We start from the raw sequence: 24,514 nt of genomic DNA on the forward strand, positions 1-24,514 counted from the left end.
TCAAAACTATCTAGGCGTTTCACAAAAAATGAAAAAGAGTTAGAAATGAAAGTAACTCTCTCTTGCTAAAAGTCAACCATCAGCATGCTCTGCACCTCTTTGAGGGCTGAGTCCCTCCTCACAAGGTACTCTGTAAGGGTGACAGTGGGTTAGGAATTTAAACTGCAAGCAGGACAGGTTCCATACACCTCTGCTGCAATAACAGAAATGTTCCTCTTCAGAGGAATAAAACTATGCATTTTTAATTCCCTGATGCCCATGTAAGTGTGAACACAACTTTGAGAACCACATATGGCAGACAACCATTGGTGGGGTGCTGGGTTCACAAAGAGGCCCCCTTTTCTGGACACAGCTCCTGAAACACCAAGATGGCCCCCAAGAATCAAAGTTATGCCTGTGAGCCATATCTCCTTGATCCAAGGAGAACTCTGGACCCAAGACAGGTCTATGCTGTCCCAGGAATCTGGAGTTTGGAAAAGGAGAGAGAGAGAGATTGGGGGGGGGGGGGGGGGGGGGGGATGACGGACTTGGCATTGAGTTATACTAATGGTTACATCCTAGAAAGAAGATCATAAATTCCTAAGATGACATCCCAGGAACAGACCTGATTGCCTCTCCAGGAAAATCTTGGTTGTTCATTTTTTCCTTCAATTAGCTAAGATATACCAGTATTCTCCTAATAAACATCTTTTGTTTAAGCCAACTAGAGTTGGTTTTCTTTAGCTAATACAGAATATAGGTCTCTGTTAGGCTGCTACACAGGAAAACAGAATAGAAACAATTTAAAGATATTTAAAAGATTTTTCAAATTTTCATGAAAAACTTCAAGTAGGTTTGGTGGGAGAAGGACAGCTGTAGCGGTCCAGGCTAACCTTTAAGGCCCTCACAGGCTCGGCACTTAGTCAATACATTTGAGAAATAATCACAGGATCCGAATGGAGGCCCTGGACTGAGACAACTTAAAATTAGCACTTTTCAAAGTATGGTCTCTGGCCCAACAGGATCAGCATCACTGGGGAGCAGAAATGCAAGTCCTGGGCCCCAGAATCTGCGGGTGGTCCAGAAATTTGTGTTTTCACAAGCTCTCCAGGTGATTCTGATGTCTCTTAAATTTGGAGAACCACCAGCTTAAATCACCAATTGGTGATTTAAGCTGAGTTATGAAGAATTTCCCAGCAAGGGCTTATCCTCAATTTAGCTCTATGTAGGGAAGGTAACATGTGGTCTGAAAATCAGCTCCCAGCCTAATGACAAAACCTGGCTGCCTAAGAGTCCACACAATTTACTAGTAGCCTTTTCAAGCTGTGTGTGATTTCCCTTATTTAAGTTGGTTAGCTTTTTTTAATCCAGGAATTATAACACATTTGTATTAGGAGGCAATACGATGCACAAAAAAAGACTTAGATTCGAGAGAGATCTAGATTTTAATCTCAGTTTTGGCAAGCTACTGAATCTTTTTGACTCTTAGTTTCCTCATCAGTAAAATAAGAGATTCAACAGCTGCTTTATGGTGTTGTTACCAAGTTCAGAGACAAATATGCACAGCAACATGAATATGTGTGTTCAACAACAGATATGCCATCACCATCACCATCATCAGCATTCTCTCTCTCCCACCAGGTCATTTCATATTTATGGCTTTCTTCTTGGACAATGGCCTCTTTGGTTTTGTTAAAGAAAGTCCATTTTTTTCTTCCTGGAGAATCACATTACTCATCCTTAATTCCCACTCAAAATTGATTGCTACTTTTCCAAATAAGAGCAATACACCCAGTATAAGCCTCTCACCCGCATTAGCTTTTTATTTACTTACTTGTATCAATCTTAGGGTTCACGCATCATTTTAAGAACCTACATGCACAAGACATTACCAAAATCTGAGATATTCAAGTCCAGCTCTCCACTCTCCAAGCATGCACAGAAAAAAAGGAAAAGAGGTGTTCCCAGGAGTGCAGAAATTGTTTCCGCTGAAAAGGGTGCCCGAGTGCTGATAGCCACTTTGCCATCATAATATTCTGATTATTCTAAATCTAGTTAGGACAATCACACTCATGCAGTCCTTGAAAAAATAAAAACTCTAAGTGGAAATGCTACCTGAATGAGAAAGCCCAAAGCATGGAGTGTATTAGAAACATGGAGATACTCAAGTCAATTCAGTTGTTGAAAACATCAGATAAAAATCTAAGGGTCTTATTGGAAAACAGCATCATTTTTGCTGTTTATCTTAAAACACATCCGACTGAAAAGGGATAAGCTATTTTAAAAATGGCAAGTATCACACTATAGGTTTGTCAGAACAATTTCTCTTATATTACATGCCAAGGAAAAACCAGCTCATATAGTCGGAGCCATCATATTAAAGAGCCATTGAGAAATCACCTCATCCATTCCCCACCCTAGGTAGCACCATAACTGTCCCAGTAGAGACTGCATTTTCTAAATCTCTAGACAAGAGACCACAGTCTCTCATTCCAATATTAGATACTCTTCCCCTGACAAGAAATTGTTTCTGTCCAACTTAAATTTCATCTACGACTTCTGAAGGAGTTCAGAACATACCACCCCATAATATGCCTCTCTGGCATATTGAATATTTTGAGTTAAAGGCATATTGAATATTTTGAGTTAAAAACAGCAAATACAAGAAAAACACTCTGAACTTCCTTCTTTTTCTTAAAAGCAGAAGATTAAATTCCCATGTGAACAATGTCCTTTCTATACCAGAAGGAAAGTAACGTTCTCATCATCAAGGACAAGAAGTTGAGAGCAAGAGAATTCTAGACGAGTAGACCTTGTTGCTCTCTGTTCAACCTAATACAAAAGCCAGTAGGTTTTGCCATTTCTTCCAGTCTTCATTCCTTATGAAGGCTTCCATGTTATGCAAAACTTGTATTAACTGAATTTGTATGCTTTTCTCCTGTTGATCTGTCTTGTGTCAATTTCATTCGCAGATCCAGCCCAAAAGAGCTCTATGAGAATAAAAGTAAAAATGTGCCTCCCCTATACTTCTGTGTCCTCAAGTCCCACACCCTGATCCTAGCTCAGCCAGTGATGAGTGGTGAACAGTGCTTGTTTAACCTCTCTGGGACTCACTAGCTTCACTGTAAAACAAAAGCCATGGATTATTATGTCTACATGTTTTGAATCTAAATCTTCAAGGACTTAGAGAAAAAGTACAGTGCCCCCACAGAATGCTGGCCACTCAAATATAATAATAAATGTATGTTAATGGATGCCAGTTGTCAAATTTCTCCAGGTAAGATAATACCAGTCGCTTCTGGCTCTCCTCCCAGAACCTAATTTCCAATCTTTGGCCATTCTTGTGGCTCCTCATGGAACCTTCCCCAAGCACTCTCCAGTTCTTCTTGGGCTGGTTCCTGAACAACAGGACATAGTGTTCCATAACTCTTGCTTTTCTCTCTCTTTCTAGTGGGGCTTAAACGATATGTCATTTAGTTATGATTTACATCGTATTTTTCAAGCACAAAGTGAAACTTGAGCTGGTTAACAAGCTTTGTTTGAACAGTAAGGCTTCTGCATACGAAGTACATTTCCCACCGTCATCTGAAACAGAGTTCTCAGAGGAGTTAATCTGTAGCTAATTCAACACTTTCAGAGTCACCGGCTTTGTACACCAAATACTGTGACCTGGGAGACAAGCTGCCAACCCCAGCAGGCTCTAAACTTTCATTGAAGCTATATATATATATTTTTTAATGTACATTTTAGTCTGACTGCATTGGTACAGCCTAGATTTCCAATTCAGGAACACCTGTTAGTTAAATTACTTATAGATCATGTTGATGAGAAATTGTAGCCTTAAGAATTATCAAGAGACAAGAGAGGGCCGGCCCTGTGGCTTGGTGGTTAAGTGTGCGCGCTGCGATGCTGGTGGCCCGGGTTCGGATCCCGGGTGCGCATCGTGGCACCACTTCTCCATTCATCCTGAGGCCGAGTCCCGCATACAGCAACTAGAAGGATGTGCAGCTACGACATACAACTATCCACTGGGGCTTTGGGGGGAAAAAATAAAATAAATAAAATCTTTAAAAAAAAAAAAAAAAAAAAAAAAGAGACAAGAGAGGTCTGGCTCATGCAGCCAGGTTGGAATGACTAAACCTTCAGGATATCCCTCACTGGGGAATTCTGGCTCTGCCTGAAGACCCTATGAGGGTTCACAGGGCAATCTTTGCCTCCACAGAAAAGACAGGATCCCTGGATTCTCTGCCTAAGGAAAAGTGCCCAAGGAAACACAAGAGAAAAGGCTTAGAGCGGACACCTTTTTAAACAATTCCACCTGAGCAAGGGAAATAGCGAAGTTTTTAGGCCCCTTTGAAACTCAAAGTCACTCCCTGAACTTCTGACTTACCTTGGTGGGAACTATGGGGATGGATACAGAGAAGAGGACTTAGCTGCTGCCTTAAGAAGTGTGAACAATGAGAAAAGGTGGGGCAGCCCAGGCTCCCCTCTGATGCGGACAGCATCTTAAAGAATGGAGAGAGGATTCTGGATGGACTAGTCAGGAAAGACTTCATATTTGAGGCTTAGAGATGGCCTTCAAAGATGGATAAGATTTATGACAGGTAGAAAACAGGTGAGGGGATTATGGAACTACCAAAATGAAGAGATTGAGATGAGGAAGCATAGTATATGGAGAAAGCAGACAACAGTTCTTGTTTACCCCAGTGGGAAGACACGGACATGTCATGAAGTGTTGGAGATCAGAATTTGCCACCTCAAAATATGTCTCTCTACCTTGATTATTTTCTGAAAGACACTTTGACCTCTCCCCCACTAAGTGATCGATAGACTGGGAGGGTCCTTGCTAAGCCCATTCTTATCAAAGTTCTGTTTACCAAACATTTGCATTTGTAAGGGAAATTTCCATTTGTAAAGGTATCTCCCTCCCTGTTCCAGGAAGAAGGGGAGATGACTTTATCTCTAGAAACTCTTATCAGTGCAGAAGGCAAGGACTTAAATCTGCATACTCTTGATTACTGTGCTTTCTGGTAATCTCCCATAGCTGACTCCCCCACCCCCAACATCCTCCTTTGTCTACCTGAATATGCTATTTAAGGTGAAAACCTCTGCCATTTGTTGAAAAACTCAGTTTCCCTGGTCTCTCCCATGTATACATGTTATAAAGCTTTGTTTGATTTTCTTCTACTATTCAGTCTCATGTCAATTTAATTTGTAGCCCAGCCAGAAAGGACTGAGAGTGTGTAGAGGATAGTCTTCCTCCCCTTCAAAAGACACAACAGGAAACAAACTAACACCCAAATCTGGAGGGTCTTGAATGCCAGACTAAGTGGTTTAACCACCAGAGAGCCATTCTTTAATCAGGAAAGCGAGATGATCAAAGGGTGCTGTTAGATGAGTTGGCTTTAGTGATGATACATGATAGATTAGAAAAGGTAGAGAATAAAGGCTGTTGAAATTGCTCAGGTATAAGGCAATGAGGGCCCAGCACAGAATGCAGAAGAGGCATGGGAAGGAAGAGAAAGACACGAGAGAGACTATGCAGGGCCTTATAACCACGGGCCCAGGAGGTAGAACCAAGAAGAGAGCTGTCTCTCATCTTGCTTCAGCCCCAAAGCTGTTCCCTGTTCATACCATGTTCTTCCACCCCCTTAGGCTGTTCCTCTGTCTTCCAAGGACTCCTCACCCAACCACATCCACCTGACCAACTTCCACTTCTGCTTGATCAAGTCCACCACTGATGTTCTCTATTGCAGTTTTCATTTCACTCATTGTAGCCTTCAGCTGCAGAATTTCTGTTTGGTTCTTTTCTATGATTTCTCTCTGCTGAACTTCTCATCTTGCTCATGTATTACTTTCCTGATTTCATTGAGTTTTCTATCTGTGTTCTCTTGTCGCTTGCTGAGCTTCCTTAAAACAATTACTTAAAATTCTTTGTCAGATAATTCGCAGAGCTCCATTTCTTTGGGGTCGGTGACCAGAAAATTATTGTGTTTCTTTGGTGGTGTCACGTTTCCTTGATTTTTTGTGTTCCTTGAAGTCTTGTGTTGGTGTCTTTGCATTTGAAGGCGTCATCTCCTCCAGGCCTTACTGACTGGCTTCAGGCTTCAGTGGCTGAAGCCTGACTGGCTGGACTTTCTTCCTTCATCTGTCATTCTGGCGAGGGACTCTGAGACTTCTCAGACCTTTTCCATGGATGCATCCACTCCACATTTCGTGTTCCCTCTTGCGGGGTAATTCTTCAGATTGTACGCATTCTCTTGATCCCACAGAGCCATGCTGAGTGCTGAGAGCCCCACATTTGTGCTCCCTAGGGTGGTGCCCTGAAATGCTCAGGTTTGCGAGCTTTCTCCCAACCCCACCGAGTCAGGCTGGCTTTCTGCACTTGCTCACTAGCCATCTACAAAGGCTTGTTCTCACCATCTGTGAGACTGTGTGCTGAAGCCGGCCATGGTTGAGAGTGAGAGGATGGGGCAGGGTGAGGTGCACAGAGAGTTAGGGTGCCCGTGGGTCAGTTGGCGGGCTCCATAGGCAAGGCATCCCCAGAGGCTTGTGGGCAGGGTTCCTGATGGAGTCCATGAGTTGGTTAGTAGGAAGAACTATGAAGCAGTTACCAGTGTCCTATGGGCCTGTCCTGGCTTGTGTTCATGGGCCAGGGGACCACGGCATAGGAGGGGTGGGTGGAGGGGAAGGCTTACTAGTACGGCATCAAGGTGGCCATGACCTCCCTCAAGCGCCCTATGCCTGGCAGAGACTGACAAAGACTTCCCAGTCTACTCTATGAGAAACCAAGATGCAGGTAAAAGTGTTCTTGAGCTGGTTCCATGCCTCTCTTCTGTCCCTTCCCTCTGGGCTGAATTTTAGACTTGCCTGTGTCACTGTGCCAGATGTGGTTCCTTTCCCACTGGACGCTCCAGGTCTACAACCTGAGCAGAAGTGGCTGGCGATATATGGCATGCAGGTATGCTGACTGGCTGAAACGTGCAGAATCAAGCCAGACACTGGCATGGATTTGTCTATAAAGTCCTAGAACTATAGGCCCAAATCTCTAGAACAGCAGCCTCCAGATGGTATTCACCACATACCCCTTCCAGTACAAAATCCTTTAGCATCCCCCAATACGGGCATAATTATTTATAAACAATAACAGATATACTAGCATCCTAATATGCACAGTGAAAACTTACACAACATTAAAACTTTAAGGAATCAGATAAAAGAAATAATTAAATTTTGCTTTCACTAGAATCTTATTAATAATAGTATTTTAAGTGAGATGAACAGAATTGACTATGTCAGTTATTGTTCCGTCCTCATAACACGGCTGAGAGAACTCCCGCTAGTGGAAGTGTCAGCTCTCTCATGTGGTTATTGCGTGCCTGTGCTTGCATTTTTAGTATGCTCTTCAAGCCATGATTTCCTTCAGGAATCTTCTTAAGTTCTCTGTCTACTTTGTGAAGGTCAGGTGAGGTAAAAGTAGGCCATGTAATCCACAAATCCACTTAACTAGACACGTGTAAACTGCCGTGTGTCTCCTCAGGTGGAAGGCAGGTCAGCAAGGGCGCCTCTGTGGGCCCACTGCTCCCTCGGAATGACTCACAGGGCTGCGACTGTCTCCCTGACACACCAACTGTCAATTCTAAATGATATTTGTGATTCTTGATTTCTTTCTTATTTTTAAAGATAAAATTATAAGGAACAGTTCTAATGTTTTCTTTCTGCATCCCAATGGATCATCTTGTGTACTGTGAAGACCACCACTGCTTTAGACATCAGGGCTGGAGGTATGGCCTTGGAAGTCCTCCGAATTAAAACAAGAGACAACACCTGGAAATCTCCACAGATGAATATGTGGAGAGAAAGTCAGACTGGGTGCTGAGTTTTGAAAAATGTCCCCATCTGGGAAACAGGAGGAAGAAGAGGAGTCCACAAAGGAGAGAAGAAACAGCCCTCAGAAAAGTAGGGAGGTGCTATGGACTGAATGTTTGTGTCCACCCAAGTTCATATGTTAGAATCCTAATGCCCAAGGTGATGGTGTCAGGAGGTGGGGCCTTTGGGAGATGATTAGGTCATGAGAGTGGAGCCTTCATGATTGGGATTAGTGCCCTTATAAAAGAGTTTCCACCCAGCCCCTAACCCCTTCTGCCATGTGAGGACACAGCAAAAAGATGCCATCTATGAACCAGGAAGCACTGCCTTGATCTTGGACTTCCCGGCTTCCAGAACTGTGAGAGGGAAATTTCTGCTGTTTATAAGCCACCCAGCCTCTAGTATTTTGCTATAGCAGCCCAAACGGACTAAGACAGGAGGCAAATGTATTTAAACCAAGTCATAATTAAGCCATCTGAGAGTTTTAAGAAGAGTGTTGGTCAAGTGTTGGGGAACAGGGTCTAATGTTTCAGAAGAATCAAGAAGAATCTATAATTTGAAAAGGCTATGATGTTTGGCAACTCAAAATGAACTGGCGATCTTTGAGGAAACAGTTTCAGTTCCACAGTTGGGCAGAAGCCATGTTGTAAAGGGGTTGGTGAATGAATTGATGAGTAAGGAAGTACAGCAGTAGATGTAAAAACACTACTTAAAGAAGTTTAGTAGCAAAAGAAGGCAAGACGAAGGAAAGAAGGGAGGAAAAAAAAAAAGAAGGAAACAGAAAACAAGAGGCATTCTGAAATCCTTAAAATCTACAGAGTGAAAACCACTGTCCTAGAAGTCAGAACTTCAGAGAATGAATCCTCCCACTATATGGTGCCAATAATATTAAGCATTTGTTTCATTTGGTCCATCATAAAAATCCAGACTATAATTATGACCTACCTCATAGGCCTGGATTTTGGTCCTAATGAGTGAAATGCATCTCAACAGTACTAACCTAATATAGCACCATAATATCCAGTCTCTTCATCGGTGTCTATGTAAATCAGCCCTGCATAATGATAAAAACAATCTGTTTCCCTCATGCCCTCTCTCTCTCCTACCCTGCCCAATGTCCCTGCCAGAGCACATCTCTCACCCGCAGGCATCTCTAACTGAAACAAGTATGATTTTCTCTCACAGTGCTGCAGGCCTGTGGCCTGATTGCTTTCAGGCCTGGTCTCATTTCTCTCAGGGCTATGGGGTCATATTAATTAACTCTGTCATTAGATGTCCTATGAGAAGGAAAGAAAAATGTCCAAATGAACAGCACCGTGTCCTGCCATTTTCTTGAATTTTCTGTTAGTGGTCCCAGTACCTTCCTAGTCACTCAGACTTAAAGCTGGCTTCCCTCCTTCCTTACCTCTCATTATAAGCAGAGTTCCACTGATCTTCCTCCTCAGTGTCTAAGGGAGGTCTGCCTGGTTGTTCAGGGCCCCTCCCCTCCAGCCACGACTTTCACATCATATCCCAGAGGTGGTCTCCCAGGCTCTATTCTGACATCGCTCTGATCCTCCTTCATCCTGCACACCATCTCAGGAGTCATCCTCAATCTTCCCAACAGTCCTTCCCAATCCTCCTCTATGCAAAATTCTTCAGTGGTTGCCCCACTGTCTAGCAGATGAAGCACAAACCCTTTAGCCTCACAGGTAAGCGCCTCTGTGCCCTGACCTTGGTCTTCCCTGCTCCTTCTCACTCGCATTTTCTCAAACACGCAGCCACACTCCCAAACTCAGCCCACACTCTTCATCTCTCTCTGTCTGCAACCATTCTACCTGTTCCATCCGCTGAGATGCTTCCCCATCCCCCTGCCTCCACCCTGGAAAAGCCTATCCATCCTTCAAGGTCACCCCCATGCACTTTCTTCTGACTCACCAAGTGGCTATGATGGTCCCTCTTCTAAACCCCTCTGCAAAGCCTCTCCCACAGTGTGCTCAGGCAACTTTTATGCACACTTTTTGGGTGTTCCGGGAAGGCTCCTTGTCTCAACTATCAGCTCCTTGAGTCATGGACTGGGTTTTATTCATTTTTGAAATTGTGTGTATAGTGATCAATAAGGTTCAAGAAATAAGATCTATTAGGGGCCGGCCCCGTGGCTTGGTGGTTAAGTGCGCGCACTCCGCTGCTGGTAGCCCGGGTTCGGATCCCGGGTGCGCACCAACGCATCACTTCTCCGGCCATGCTGAGGCCAAGTCCCACATACAGCAACTAGAAGGATGTGCAGCTATGACATACAACTATCTACGGGGACTTTGGGGGAAAAATTAAATAAATAAAAATTATAAAAAAAAAAAAAAAAGAAATAAGACTAATTCAGCTCAAAACAGTACCACTTTCTTTCCAGAAGGTAGTTCACTTGTTGAAACTTCAGGGCCATTAATAGCGTCTTTTTATATTTAAAATTCTGGAGAAGCTGTAAAAAGAGAGGCAAATCTCAACTAGCATTATTTTAAACAATAGGGGCATGTCTTTGGCATGCCATTCACACATTTCCCTCTGCGATCTACATTTTAAAAGAGACTATTATGTGTCCCATCTGAGAAGAACTGACAACGAAACTGGAAATTCTGTGCCAATTCCACTAGGGATTTAATGTATTATATTGAAACTTTTTGTTTTTCAGTTTTTTAGTGCCAATTTCCATCTTTGAAATGAATACAAATTTGCCACTCTCAAAAACATTTCTGCTAGGATACATGTCTTATGTTTTCAAAATACTTAAAGATTCTATTCACTCAAGGAAATAAAGCATTTTGATTTTTTTAAAGGAAAGAGAATACATATTGTCTTCCTCCATCTTCCCTCTTGTTGAAACTCGTATAATTCAATTCAACAAAAACATATGAAGCAACCTACTATGTAGCAGGGACTCTGCCAGGCACTAGAAATACATTTGGATCTCAGATATCATCCCTGCCCTCAAGGAGCTTTCACTGTAGTGGGAAAGAAAGATGAAGAAATGGGCACTTACTCTATATTATGGTAAGTGTTAGAAGGGAGTAAAACACCAGAAGGGGCAGCTAAATCATCTTGGTTTCTGAAGGAAAGTTTCCTAGACCAGTGCTCAAGGGTAAACGTGCACACAAACCACCTGGATTCTGATTCAGTGGGTCCAGGGCGGGGCCTGAGAGTCTGCATTTCTAACAAGCTCCCGGGAGATGCTGATGCTGAGCTGCTGGCCTGTGGACCACACTCTGAGCAGCCAAGTACCAAAAGATGAGACCCCAGCTGAGGCCAGACCAGGCCAGAGGAAGTGCATTCCAGGCAGAGGAGAGGATGTGAATACAGCCAGAGGGGAGACCACAACACGAACATCTTGAAGAGGTAAATGAAGGGGGAAAAGAAGAATTAAAGGCTAGGAGAATATCAACAATCTTGCAAGCGTGATGCGGCCTTCTTAAGCAGATTTAAGAGGTCTCCAATTCAGAGTAATTAGAAAAAGACAAATCTAAATTACTTAAAAGTCGGAGCTACAAAATATTTTTAAAGGAAGCTGAGTTATTTCAAGTACTTGCAGACTCTTGAACCTACAGCTACCCAGGGCCAAGGCCACGTCTATTTAGGTGAAAAGGTAATTGCCAACATGTAGCACACTGGTTTCAAGAAATACTCATTTTTCTAGGTAGGTTTTATAATACCTTCATAAGTGTTTTTTATTCTATAATAGGCTCACCACACAATTTTTAAGAGGAGCAGAAAAGATAAATTTCAACTGGATCTCTATCCTGAGTAAACTGAATTCCAAATAACAAGATTTTATATAATAAATTTGGTAGATGATACCATTCAAAAAAAAGATACAATGAAAAAATTCTAAATGATATATTGGTATTATGGGTTATTTCATTAAAAAAATTATGATTTATGCAAGTAAGTGAATGCAGCTCATTACTGTAAAAAGAGATTAAATGTATGTACTAATTGAATTCTTAAGTAGAGAGAATACAGGAGTCTGAGATATATATGCAGTCTCATTGCCATCTGTTCAGCCAACTCAGCAACAATATTGTGAAAATATTCCAGCATATTTCTTGTGTAAGTAGTTTCTTCAGAACAAAGTTTCCATTCAGAAGTTTGTACTATACTGCTTGACACTATGGTCTTCAAAAAGAAAAAAATCCACTCATTCTAAATTATTTTTTAAAGAGGGATATTGTCTTTCTGGAAAAGTTATACTGAATAATAATAATAATAGACTTCATAATAACTTAATAATGATTGTCCCCAAACTGTCTAAATGAGCTAAAGCATCCAAGTCTGCATAATGAAATACTGTGTCACTTAATTAAATGACTATGTTTTAGAAAGTAAAAACTACTTGCCATATTCCTCCGGGAAATTATATCAATAAGCAACTTATTTTTTTTTCAGCTTTATTGAGGTATAAGTGACAATAAGCAACTTATTCATAGATATTGTTGGTGGGTAAGATTTAGCTTACTGACCTATTCCTACAATCTTCTACAAGGTTTTAAGAAATGAAGCACTCTGAAAAAAAAAAATGACAAACACAATAGAGAGAGATGAGGGACAGAGGGAGGAACTAACTAACTCCAGGCCCAAGAACAAGTCAATCAAACTTTTGACCATTCTACTGACATCTCTAAAAGAAAACCTGAGTGACAGCAGCTGTGGGGGTTTCCAGGATCCACCTACAATGTTCTGTGTTCTGAATCCAACAGAAGACGGGACCTTTACTGAGTTAAACAGAAAGATGAGCTCACAAACAGATTTGCCTCCCAAGTCTGATGTTATACAAGATATCACCAACATTCCCCCCAAGATCTAAGGCACCACACTCAATTTGTACTCTGCCATTCTTTAAGGCCACCCTCCCAGTGGCTGCATCAAGTGGCTTTATCCTGAAGGGGACCCTACCAGGATTAAACAAACAAACACAACAACAACAACAAGAACACACCAGGCATTCACAGCTACGGAATTGGGTTTGGATTTCTGGAAATACAAATCAAACAAATCAACCTAACTGGGCCCAGGGAAGCATTCATTTTAAAGAAATAGCTGTATTACCCTTTGCTCTGAGCAAGGAGACTCACTAGAAAGAATATCTAATGCTTGAGTGAAAACTTCTTTCTGTAGGTTTACTTCTACACCTAGAAAGAGTTACATACTGATGTATAAAAATCAGCCACTGAGGAAAATTCCATGGCTTCTTGAACAGGTGGGTTTATCCCGCAAATGATACCTTTCTGTGGTGGTTAACTCAGGCTCTGCTCAGTGGCTTTCCCTTTCCTATTCCAGTTTCCCTAGGCCACCCTCAGGACGACTCAATGTCCCATAAACCCACTCTGATGTCCCCGACTGTATGTCCCTTTGTTTCTAGAACATTCCAGAAAGGTACAGAGAGGGCAAAGGGTCAAGCAGGGCAAAGAAGGAACAGGAGCAGGACTCAGGTGTTCAGCACGCCTCTCTGGCCTGCAGGGGGATGGGGAGAGTGGAAGAGGTTTCCTGGATTATAACCTCACACCAGAGTGGCACTCTCCATATTTTCCAAATCATTCCACAGTCTGCAGCTGGCTTCTTCCCACTGCACTTTGGAGGAGTGGTTTCCTCATTCTGTTGACAAGGAACTGGCACAAAGGGCTGACGTCATCAAACACACCTGAAATGGGAAGGAAGCAATCCCAATGTTTCATCTCTAACACAGGCTCATCCGTGAATTCCAGAGAACCAGAGGCAGCTTGGGGCAGAACAGGAGAGCAATCACAGCAGCCCACAGCAACACTGTATCACCAAGAAGGAGGAGAAGGCAGAAAGAACAGCACATCTAATTGAAATCACCAAGGGAATTTCTGAAACCAGATTCAGTGTCTCCTACTGGAATCCGGCCAAGCTATGGGGGCAGTCTTTAGTCCCTGCCGAACATACCAACGGGCTTTTAAAAATAAGGAAGAGTTATTTTCTTGCATTCTCCTGACGGATGCTCTACAAAAGAGCCAGTGTGCTTATGTGGAAAGAGTCCTAAATGAAGAGGCCAGAAACCATCATTCTGGCTGCACATCTGCTCGAGTTAGCTGTGTGACCTTGGACCAGTCACTTAACCCTTCTAGACCCGTTTCTTCATCTAGGAGGCATGACAACTGGACCAAGATCTCTAAGCTCCTTTTCCAGTTCTAATGCTCTGTGACTCTAATGTTACAGGACACAGACAGTAGGAGAGACAAGGAGAGCATCCATTTTCATGGTTTTTTCCAGCAAGAAAAATAGTAAAGGTGACATATTCTTGACAACTCTGCAGCTGCACTGGGTATTATCACTGCAGTACTCTCTCCACTGGATGGGGGCCAGCACCTGACTGCGGCTGCCTCTGTGTCCTCTGCTGGCAGGGTATCCCTGAGCTCCCTCCCACAGGGCGCGTACAGGCAGGCAAGACTTCCTGCTTCCGTGGGAGGTGATCTCTGGGAGGCACCTTCTGCCTATTCCAGTCTAGCAAGATACCCCCCGGACCCATGATAATACAAGCAGCAAACATTTGGAGAGCCCACACGATGTGCCAGGCACTGTTCTAAGTGTCTCGCATGCATTGATTCTTTAATCCCTACAGCAAATATGTGAGGCAAGGACTAATATCCCCATTTTCCTGACAATGGAGGCACAGAGCTGAAATAATCTGCCCAAGGTCACACGGCTTCTGAGTGGTGTAGTCAGATGAAAACTTAGGCAGGTTGGTTCTCAGGTCGCCAATAATTTCTCTCAGGTGTATAAAATAGACAATTAGAGATGTATTCTTTCACCATTAAGGAGCACTCCCTACCTGCAGTGGGCTGTTGCCTACATCAAGAATGTGTGGCCCTGTCTTAGAGACAGACCATGGGGACACCAGGTAGAATAATGGGAATGGGAAAGACAGACAGACTGGGGTCTGAGTCCCTGCTCTACCCGTTACGATTTATGTGGCCTCCAGAAATTTCTTAAATAAGTCCCAGTTCTTCATGTGGATATGTGGATAAATAAAATATGGATAAAAGGTGGACAATAATATCCATTTCACAGGTTTATCGTGAGACTTACATAAAACAACGCTTGTAGAAGTCCCAGCTAGTTTCTAAATTATGACAAATGAGAATATCTGGATTTAAATCTCAAAGAATAGATATAAACTGCTCTAGATTTCAGTTGATTAGGTTGGGACAAAAGATTGAATTCTGATTTTAGAGTTATCAGTCTATTAATTTAAATAATTAACATCTATTTCAATTAATCTGTTAACATCTATTGACATCTATTATCTATTGAAATCTACTGACATCTATTTCTTAGTATTCATTGGGAGTCATAAGATTTCGGTTCCTATCAGTTGTTCCTAGAGCATCCAAAATTCCAGTAGCAGTTTCCTAACAGAAGGGAAGGCGGGTACCCTAAAAGATGGAGAGCATCTCCACAAGGGAGAAGCTCTTTGCTGTCTCCCCAGCTCCATCACTCACCCCAATGACACACTTTGCACTCAGTTTCTCCTATCTATTTTCTCCTAAAATAGATACAATAGTTGCTGCCCTTAGTTCCCCAGAGATATTCTGAGCTCTTACAATAGTATAATGAGAGTGGTAATGCGTAATATTTGCATAATCCCTAACATTTGAACATCTTCAAGTTTAAAAAGGCTTTTCATATGCCTTAATATCTTATTTAGGTACCCAGACAGCAGATTTTTGACAGCCTTGGGGGTATAGTTACTAAATTAAGCAAAAGAAAATTTGTGCTCTTCAGTGGAAAGATATAAAAAAACTGAAATGTATTTAAAATGTGTGTAAATGTGTATATATACATATCTATATATCACATATATGCATATATACATGTAATGCATACATGTGTGTACAAATATGCACATATACACATATGTACGTGCATGTGTATTTAGCACATGAGTTCTGTAGCCTTCAACAAGAACGAACACACCACATCTTCGTAACACTGTATTTGTTTACAAATATCCTTGCATGTCTTTGGAGCCCCAGTGATATCTACCACAGATCTGAATCATATCATCAACACTATTTTTTACACATTTATAAAAGAAAAATGCAAATGGCTATAAAAATGGATGTTAAATCCCATTTACCAAATTCCACGCAACACTACTTTAGAAATGATTCCTTTAATTATATATTTCCTAAAAACTTCAGACTAGTTACCTAGGACTCTGGCCTCAATTTTAAGCTGACTTTGAGAAAACGAGTCCGTTATTCAGCTTTAAAATGGTAACTGTTTCAACCACCCAAATGATAACCCTGGACTTCAAGTATGTAAAATAAAATTTATTCACCAAATTATATATAGTTTAAACTAGAAAAATGAGTCATAAACAAAACCACTAAAATCATTTCTCTACTCCTATAAATAATGCCAAAACCATATAGAAAACAGAACTGACACAACCTAAATTCTAACCAAAAAGATTAACAGCAACCCTTTGGTGTATATTTACTTCTTTTTCTGCATTTGCCATCCTAGTCTGTCTCAGGACTCCTTGTATTTAATCTTCCGTGTTGTGTCATCCTCAATATAAGCTATTCAGACTTTTTAAGGAATATTAGGCTAAAAGATATATATACACTCCTGTTGGAATCATTTATGTGAAATCTGTATAAATCATTAGCTAAGTAAGTTTACAGAAGAAGGGGGAAAACATTTGCCAAGATCTATTATTAGAGGAATTTAAACCACCAGCTAATTCACACAAGGGCTGAACTCCCCAAGCACATACTCAGATTAGATGGCAGGGAGATGGCACACTGAAGTAAACTTGCAAATAATTGACACTGTTTCTAAAAGTGTGATAAAACACATTGTTTCTTCAACGACTCTAAATATCTACAGAGTAATATATATAGCAGAAAAGGTGGTAGGAACAGCCAGACTAGATTTAAGCCTGCTCTGTTGCCATAGGAGAGTTATCTTCCTCTCATGACCTGCCTCCTCTTCTAGAATGCATCATATTGGCTGATGAACCTGCTATCCTCTGGGTCACCAAAGCCAGAGAGAACTGGAAGTCAGCATAGATTTCTTCCTTACTCTAATCCCTCTTCGCTGAGTCAAAAGCCAAGCCCCGTGTTTCTACTGTGAAATCCGCCCCACCCCATCCCTTGCCTCCATTCTCACCATCATGCCTGTAGCTCAGCCTGGATTCAGGAAATCCACAGTCTCAGGAAGCAGACTTCACAGTCACAGAGCCAGCAGGGACAGAGGTAGACCTTGGTGCTGTGAGGTCTCAGAGGGAAGGGCCCACCCAGGCAAGGACAATCACGGGGCAATCCTGAAGGAGGGGGCATCTTGAACTGAGGCTCAAGCACATTGAAGCAGGAAAGAGGGAGGGAGAAGCAGAGGCCTGAATCATCTGTTCCTTTCGGGGGAACTAAAGCGAAACATGGGGTATGGGGGTGGGGAGATGAACCCGGGCAAGATCACAAAGCCAGGGGCTTGTTTACAAAGGAGTCTGGATTCTATCAAGCAGGGGACATTGTGGAATTAGGTGGGGAGGGTCCACACAGACATGCATTTAAACTCTCATTTGCAGAGTCCTGTGGGAGCAAGGACTGAAGAAAGGGAGACTAACCGTTCCATGAGACCCACGCTTTATGCAATATTTGGGAAGCAGAAACCATAGGCAGAGAGAGGCCCCAGCAGTTCACGGTCACGGGACAGATAAACCAACATGGCTGCTCAGGCTGGTTTGAACATCCTTGTTTTGCAGTCAGGGACACCACCAATTCTACTTCCCTTCCATTCGTGGGGTTCTGTAAGCAATGCTCAAGAAACTGATAGAACTAATCATTGATTTTGGATCTCCAATGAAATAAAAAATGTTCCTGGATTATCCGCTACGGACAGAGTACCACGTGAAGGCCCCTCGGAAGCAGCAAATGTATCCTCCCTTGCTGTAAAGTTGTGCTGGCATCAGACCCATTTTATTTCTTATATACATGCTTGTTGTTAGGGTGAAATAACAATGACCGCCAAACGGTGCTCCGAACAAAGCTGAGTTTCCTGTCTGCCTGGCAGGGAGAAACCCCTCACTCAGGAGCCCGATCCACAGGGCTCCCAGAGCAGAGGAGGACGACGTACCCTACATCAGGCGAGATTCTGAGATCAGGTCTCTGGGAGGGCTGTAGGGAAGAGTGTCAAATCTTCTTTGTGATTTGATGCTTTCATCGAGCCTGGTTTGAACAGATCCAGGATGGGTTGTGCCGACATTCCAGCGAGCCTAGCGTCATGCTCCAAGCTTGCCAAGACTGTGATTTGAATCACACACATAATACAACAACAATAACCACCACCAATAACCTACACATCCCTCAACCCCTGTTTATTTGAATTGCATGTTTTTTTTGTAATTCAGGGAACTTTCATTATGGATTTTCCAGGATAGTCAAGGGATCTAGGATCATAAAAGATATACCTACCTCCCTATTTGTTATCATACGGCCTCTAGCCATTACTTTTCACACTTCCTGCCTGTGTCCTTAATTCCAATTCTACCTTTCCAGAGAAAAGGTCTCTCTATGTTAGAACATCATCTTCTAAGCAGATCAGATAGATCCTTAAAAAGCTGCATTGGCGCCTGAGAAACTCAAGGATCAGTTTTCCCAGCTTAGCCATTTTCAGTCATTGGAAATGTGGTTTTGTTCGCCCTGAATCGATGAATTTCTACTGAAGCGTATGTTTCTCTAACACACACAATAAACTGGCACTTGGCAGTGATTTAAACAAGTGAACAGGGCCAGCCTGCCATCAGAACAAAGCAGTGGGAGCAGAAGCAAGCCAGATTTAAATGAGTTAATCTACAGAGAAGCCTTTCTCTGAAGGTTATTACTTAATATAAAACCAGCTGTCTCCTCCTTTGAGTGCCTTCCCTCCAGTTAGGCTGCATGGAGAGAAACGTGTCTGGTCCAAGAGAACCAGAGAATCAAGCCACTGCAAGGAGCACGAGGCCTCTGGAGTCCTGCTGTCGCCTGGTTATGGTGCTGACCCACTCTCCCTCCAGAAGGTCCAGCCCCACCACACTACCTGCAATCTATCCTGACCTTGGCCGCAGGGAATCCCAGGCTTTGGCATCTGCTGGGTCTAGCACCCTGACCCCTCCTGATGCTAGGCACTGAGTTGTGCTGATTCGACCAACCCCTATACTCCAGCCTCTCCAGGCCAGGAATGGCCACGATGCCCCTGCTTCTTCTGCCACCATCAAAAAGCCAGGTTCTCACTGCGGAACCCAGCCAGTGGCGGGTGCCTGCTCCCCGCTGATGGGATGAGGGGCTCAAGCCAATTCCCTTCTCTTATAACGAAATCCAGCTCTTCAAAAGGGACCACATTTGAGTTCAGTCCTCTGAATGAAACCTCTCTCCTAAAGGAAACATCTGGTGTGTTGGTGTGTTTGTGTGTCTGTGCGTACACATGTGCACACATCTTTCCATACTCCTGGACACACGCAGAGCATCTTCATCCTCAGGGAGGTGACATCGGAGGCGAGGGCCCTAACGTAGCTGTCCTCAGCACGGAGTTGGCTGTGTGTTAGCATCAGTGGGTGGATGAGGGTGCTTTTAAAACTTCCAGTGCCCATCATAACCACCAAGTCTAACTCAGTTGGTCGAGGATGGGGCCTGGGCATCAGGATGTTCTGAAAAGCATCTCAGGTGATTTTAATGTGCAACCAGCGTCAAGAACCACTGATTTAGAGAGAAAAAGGCAGAGACCACCAGCTGAGGTTCCCAGTGTACCCAGAGGGAGGGGAACATGCAATTTAAAAGCAATTCCTGCCCAAGCCCCTTCTTCAGGCAACATAATCTCTGCAGCCTACCGAGCAACCATCTGAAGAGCATGTTGAATTCTGGTGCCACGTTTCATTCAGATGATGCTTCTTTAACAGTCTGAGCCTGTTTCCCCGACTATTAGTAAAAAGGCTACGCTAGATACATCTGGTTCACTTCTCCCGTCTCCCATTTTCCAGCTTTATGCATCTCCTTCTCTCTTCATCCCTCATTTAAATGCAGACTGTTTAGAGATTTGCCTTTCTACTTCTCCAAAAATGCTTTATGTGTTGCCTTGAAATTAGATCTGCGTAGTGCCGGCCCTCTGAGTAAACAACACCACCGAAACCATAAGCTCTATAATCCAAGCCAAGGTATGTAGATGATGTGAGATTTCATAATACTGGAGTATTCATAAAATACTCTATGCGTGGGACTGGAGCTAATGATTCCTCCGGGGAAAGCTCGTGCAGAACCACACAGATCCTGCCCCCTGAATGCCCAAGTCAGACCAGCAGCTCTCTCTGCTGCATAGCAACCACCCACTATGATGCTTGTCACTTTTGATTCCCTCCAAGCTTGCCTTAATATCTACTTATCAAGTAGAAAATTCATTTTGGAACCATTTTCAGAGCAAGTATAAAGCCATCCTTAAGGACATATTAGCTACATTACTTTAATCCAATGAAATACATAAATCTCTCACTCTGCAATAAACTCAGCACTAGGAGGGCAAGCAGTCTCTCAGATGGGCCTACTTGGATGAAAAATAGTGCAGAAATATACAAATGACCAGGGTATGTGGCAGAATTCAGAACAAAGCAGGTGTCTTCGGTAATCATCTACAATGATTTAGTTATGGAAAACACCAAAAGATTTTTTTTATATGTTGTTTCAGAAACCTTTAACATCCAGCAAGCCCAGATCACACATGAGTTCCAGACCTCCATAGTCAACTGGTCATCTCTACCCAGCCACCCACAAGACCCTCAAACTCAGCACGTCTGCATCAGAACTCATCACCTGCCCTCCTACTCCTGTATTTCTGATCTCAGTTCACAAGGTCATCATCCACGCAGTTATCCAATCAGAAACCTGGTAGTCATCCTCGAATCCTATCTTCTCTTAACCCTCTCCCTACTCCTTCCAAATCCTTAATTCCTCGAGATTCCATTTTGTGCATACCCTCATATTTGTCTCTTCCATTCCAACCCACAGCCCCTGTTTTAATGCACTGCTTCCCAGACTCCTCCAATGGCCTCCTAACTGCTCTCCCTGTGTTGACTCTTGCCCCCTCCAATCTATCCTTCTAAGTTCTGCCACAATAATATTTACGAAACAATCCTGAACACGTGGCTCCTGTCATTAAAACCCCTCAATGGCTCCCTACTATCTACAGGACAATGTTCAAAGTCCAAAGCGGGGTATACAAGGCCCCCACAATCTGACCTCTCCAACCTTTGGTCTCCCACGCCTCACCTGGAACCCTCTGCCCCAGTCAGATGAGCTACGTGGAATTCCCAGCACACCAGCCTGCCTACCATCTCCTTACCTCTGTTCGGGCTGCTCCTCCTGGTTGGAATATCCCTCTGCCTTTCTGTCCCCAGCAAAATAAGCTCATTGTCTGGACTCACTTCCTCCATGAAACCTTTTCTCACACTCAACCCTAATGGAGGAACTGGGCAGCCCTTGAGCCCCTCGTCAGACTTCTCTCACAGCATCTACATTAGTGCACTTATTTAGTAACAAACTGTGAGCTTCTGGAAGGTAAGAACTGTATCTTACCTGTTCCTTAGCTGTGCCCCCAGAAGCAGAGGAATTTAACAAATATTGGTTAAATGAATGAATGTTTCAATGACGGCATTCTAACAGTGGTTCCAAAAGTACTTTCTTTACAACTCATAGACTTTGCTTTTGGCTGCTTATGATGTGGAACTGCCTCTTATTCCACTTGTAAATCATTGGCAGAGAAACAAAAAATAAATCAGTACCAGAGGTACATATTACCTTCTTATCCCCTGAGAAATCATTTCTTTGTTCATTATTCCCAAAAGAAGGGTCACACGTCAAGGTACTCCAAGAGCTCATAGTGAGAAACTGTTACAATGAGTTATTCCCAATTCCTGGCCCTCCCTGCTTTTAAATGCCCTCTCCCTGGGGTTACTACTTGGGTGAGGCACAGGGTGGAGACACTAATTAAAGCGGAATGGCTGTGGCATAAATCAAGATGGCTTATGAAGTCCACATCCATGCCCCCAGCCCATGTAGATGGAAAATAACACGGAGAATGAAAACTGACTTCCCGGGCTTTGTGGTTTCTAAGCTTCTGAGGAAGTCACATAAAAATAAAGGCACCACTCTCGATTCAGCAGCAGGTAACTCCTGTACCCAAGGCAGAAGCACTGGAAGGCTCTGGGCTCACCCAGAATTCCACCTAAAATGTCAAATCTCTGCAAAGTGGCTGCAACTTAATACCCAGCAAATACCCTCTTCTCCGAGTGCTGATTTCATATCAGAAAATGAGCAATTTAAATAAATGTTTCATTAACATAGTGTTTTCCTGCTTGATGCTAATGCACTTAGAGTAATTTGTTTTCACAAATTCTCTTCCACAGAATCATCTGATGCAATCCTCCACAGGACAATCTGAAACACTTTGGGCCCCTAACAGACAATCCAGGGAACCTAGAAACCAACCAAACAATAAGCAAAAACCCTTACACAAAAGAGCTATCGAGACCCATTCGTCTGGAACACACAACACATCTGCTGCAGGACAGGACGGACTGTCCCCACCACCTTGGTGGCGCTGGGTTTGTACTGATGGCAGCAAAGCATCACTCACCGGGCACTGTTGGAAGGTGGCTTATTCAGGAAGACTGCAGGGAGTGTGACATTTTGTTTTGAGGCCCTACAAGGCTTGTTTCTGCTCTGCTCTGCTTATCTGTCCAGTGATTCTTGCTATGTGCTGATTCCAAACCCCAAAAATTTCAAGGCTATGTCTAACATCTTTTATTAATAGAAGCTCTTAAAAATATCATAGCACAATGCTCAGATACACTCCAAACATGCAAAAGCAGGTACCATATAAGGGTTTGTTCCCCCAAACTTTGTGAGACACAGGGGAAGGGTTTGATCATGATGATATGGGGAGCAGGCTGGATACCATGCTAATGAGAAATCATCTTTTGGGTGGATTCAGCCACATCAGAAAGGTTCTGTGTGTGCTATAATTCTGCAGGTGAAATCTTGATTTGGTTCTGTTACACATGGGGAGCAAAAATAAAACTCAAGGAAGATGTGAAGCACTTAAGCAGTGAACCGTATGGAATTTGTGGGTGCAGGTGCCATGTGTGTGACAGAGATCGGAAGACCCATCACAGAGTGTAGAAATAACACTGGTGGAGTTAGTATTCCAGGCAATACCACATATGAGCTACAAGGCATCAGACAAATGACTTATTCTCTGAGCTTCATCTCCTTCTTATAAAATAAAGCAACAACAACAATAAAACAATAATAATACTCGTAGCAGTGGCGGCAGCTACCGTTTATTGAGCACTTACTATGTAGCAGGTGCTGTTGAAAGCACTTTACAAACACTCATTAAGCACCATCTCACTCAATCCTGAGAACACCCTGAGAGGGAGACATTATTAACTCCAGTTTACGGAGGAGGTGCAGAGTATAGTAACAGGCCCACGGTCACCCAGCTAGAGTGAGCATAAGGTCTCAGTTCACAACCAAGTCCGCCTGACCGCTGCATCCCTTGGAAATAATAACTATCTCAAATGACCACTGCAAATGCTATGAGATAATATATATACGAAAAGAGCTCTGAATGCACTACGTGACGTCAGTCATGGTTAACAGAGCCAGCTCCCGGCAGCCTTCTCCTTCCCTTGGATTAGGGACTCGACCATCCAAAGGCGGTCGGGGAAGGGGGTCCGTCCCCCTGGGCACTTACTTTCTCAGGACGGCGATCTCATTCTCTAGACTGCTTTCTTTGCCCTTTAGCGCCTTCTTGGGGATGCACTTCACCGCAAAGAGTTTTCCAGTCGCCTTCTCTTCGGCCAAGACCACTTCCGAAAACGCCCCGCTGTGAACAAAGAGGGAGGAAAAGAGGCAGCTCAGATTCAGGAGTTTCAGGTTCCACAATGGCTCCTCCGATCCCACTACCAAAGTCTGAACAATAATAACAAGAACGACCACCAGCATTATTGCTATTTTTTTATCCAGCATCACTCCCGACCAAATATTGTTATGCAAACAAGTACACACAGGCAAATGCGCCCTTGTGCAAAGGGACACGTGGATGTCCACATGGGTTTGGCCACCTCCCAGTGCCACCTCCACCCCGCAGAACAACGTTGCAACAGTCACTTTGGAGCAAACATGGAGGTTCCCAGGAAAGTTCCTGCAGAGAAGGATCATGTCCATCTGAAGTTGTCAGCACCCCCACCCTGATGAGACAAGTAATACTAAAATTTCTACATTCCTCACGGGGTGCCCTTTCATCCCAAGAAAATTTCAGAGCACTCTGCAAACATTTAATTAATTCTCACAGATAGGTAAGGATGTAATTAAAGTGTGAGTTGGTGCAACACGTGGCATTGACACGGGTGAATTAATTGGTAGGGGCATGCAAGTCTTCAATGAGCAGCTTGTTTCTTTTTTAAACCAAACAAACAAAAACACACACAATGCCCTGAGTTGGGGAGACTTTCCTATCTGAAAATATAAATTTAACTCTACGAGGGCAGAGCAACAAACTGAAAATATAACCAGGATAGTTGGGTCCAGAGAGCCCATTTCTCCGGAGAGGTCCCCTGTGGTCAGCGAGCCCCAGAGCCAGCGCC

The 24,514-nt window shown here is 43.3% G+C and overlaps 1 protein-coding gene across 3 annotated transcripts in view; it reads right to left on the bottom strand.

The window, feature by feature from the left end:
• Nucleotides 1-24,514, bottom strand: part of CAMK1D (calcium/calmodulin dependent protein kinase ID) — a 408,286-nt gene that overhangs the window by 227,291 nt on the left and 156,481 nt on the right. For all 3 annotated transcript variants that reach the window (XM_087420821.1, XM_004425363.3, XM_087420822.1), the window contains exon 2: nt 23,623-23,754. In XM_087420821.1, coding sequence (XP_087276947.1) covers nt 23,623-23,754 — 132 coding nt within the window. The remainder of the gene's footprint in view (nt 1-23,622; nt 23,755-24,514) is intronic.

Source organism: Ceratotherium simum, chromosome 32, assembly GCF_057802395.1.
Source record: "Ceratotherium simum simum isolate JZ-2026a chromosome 32, ASM5780239v1, whole genome shotgun sequence".
Taxonomy (NCBI): domain Eukaryota; kingdom Metazoa; phylum Chordata; class Mammalia; order Perissodactyla; family Rhinocerotidae; genus Ceratotherium; species Ceratotherium simum.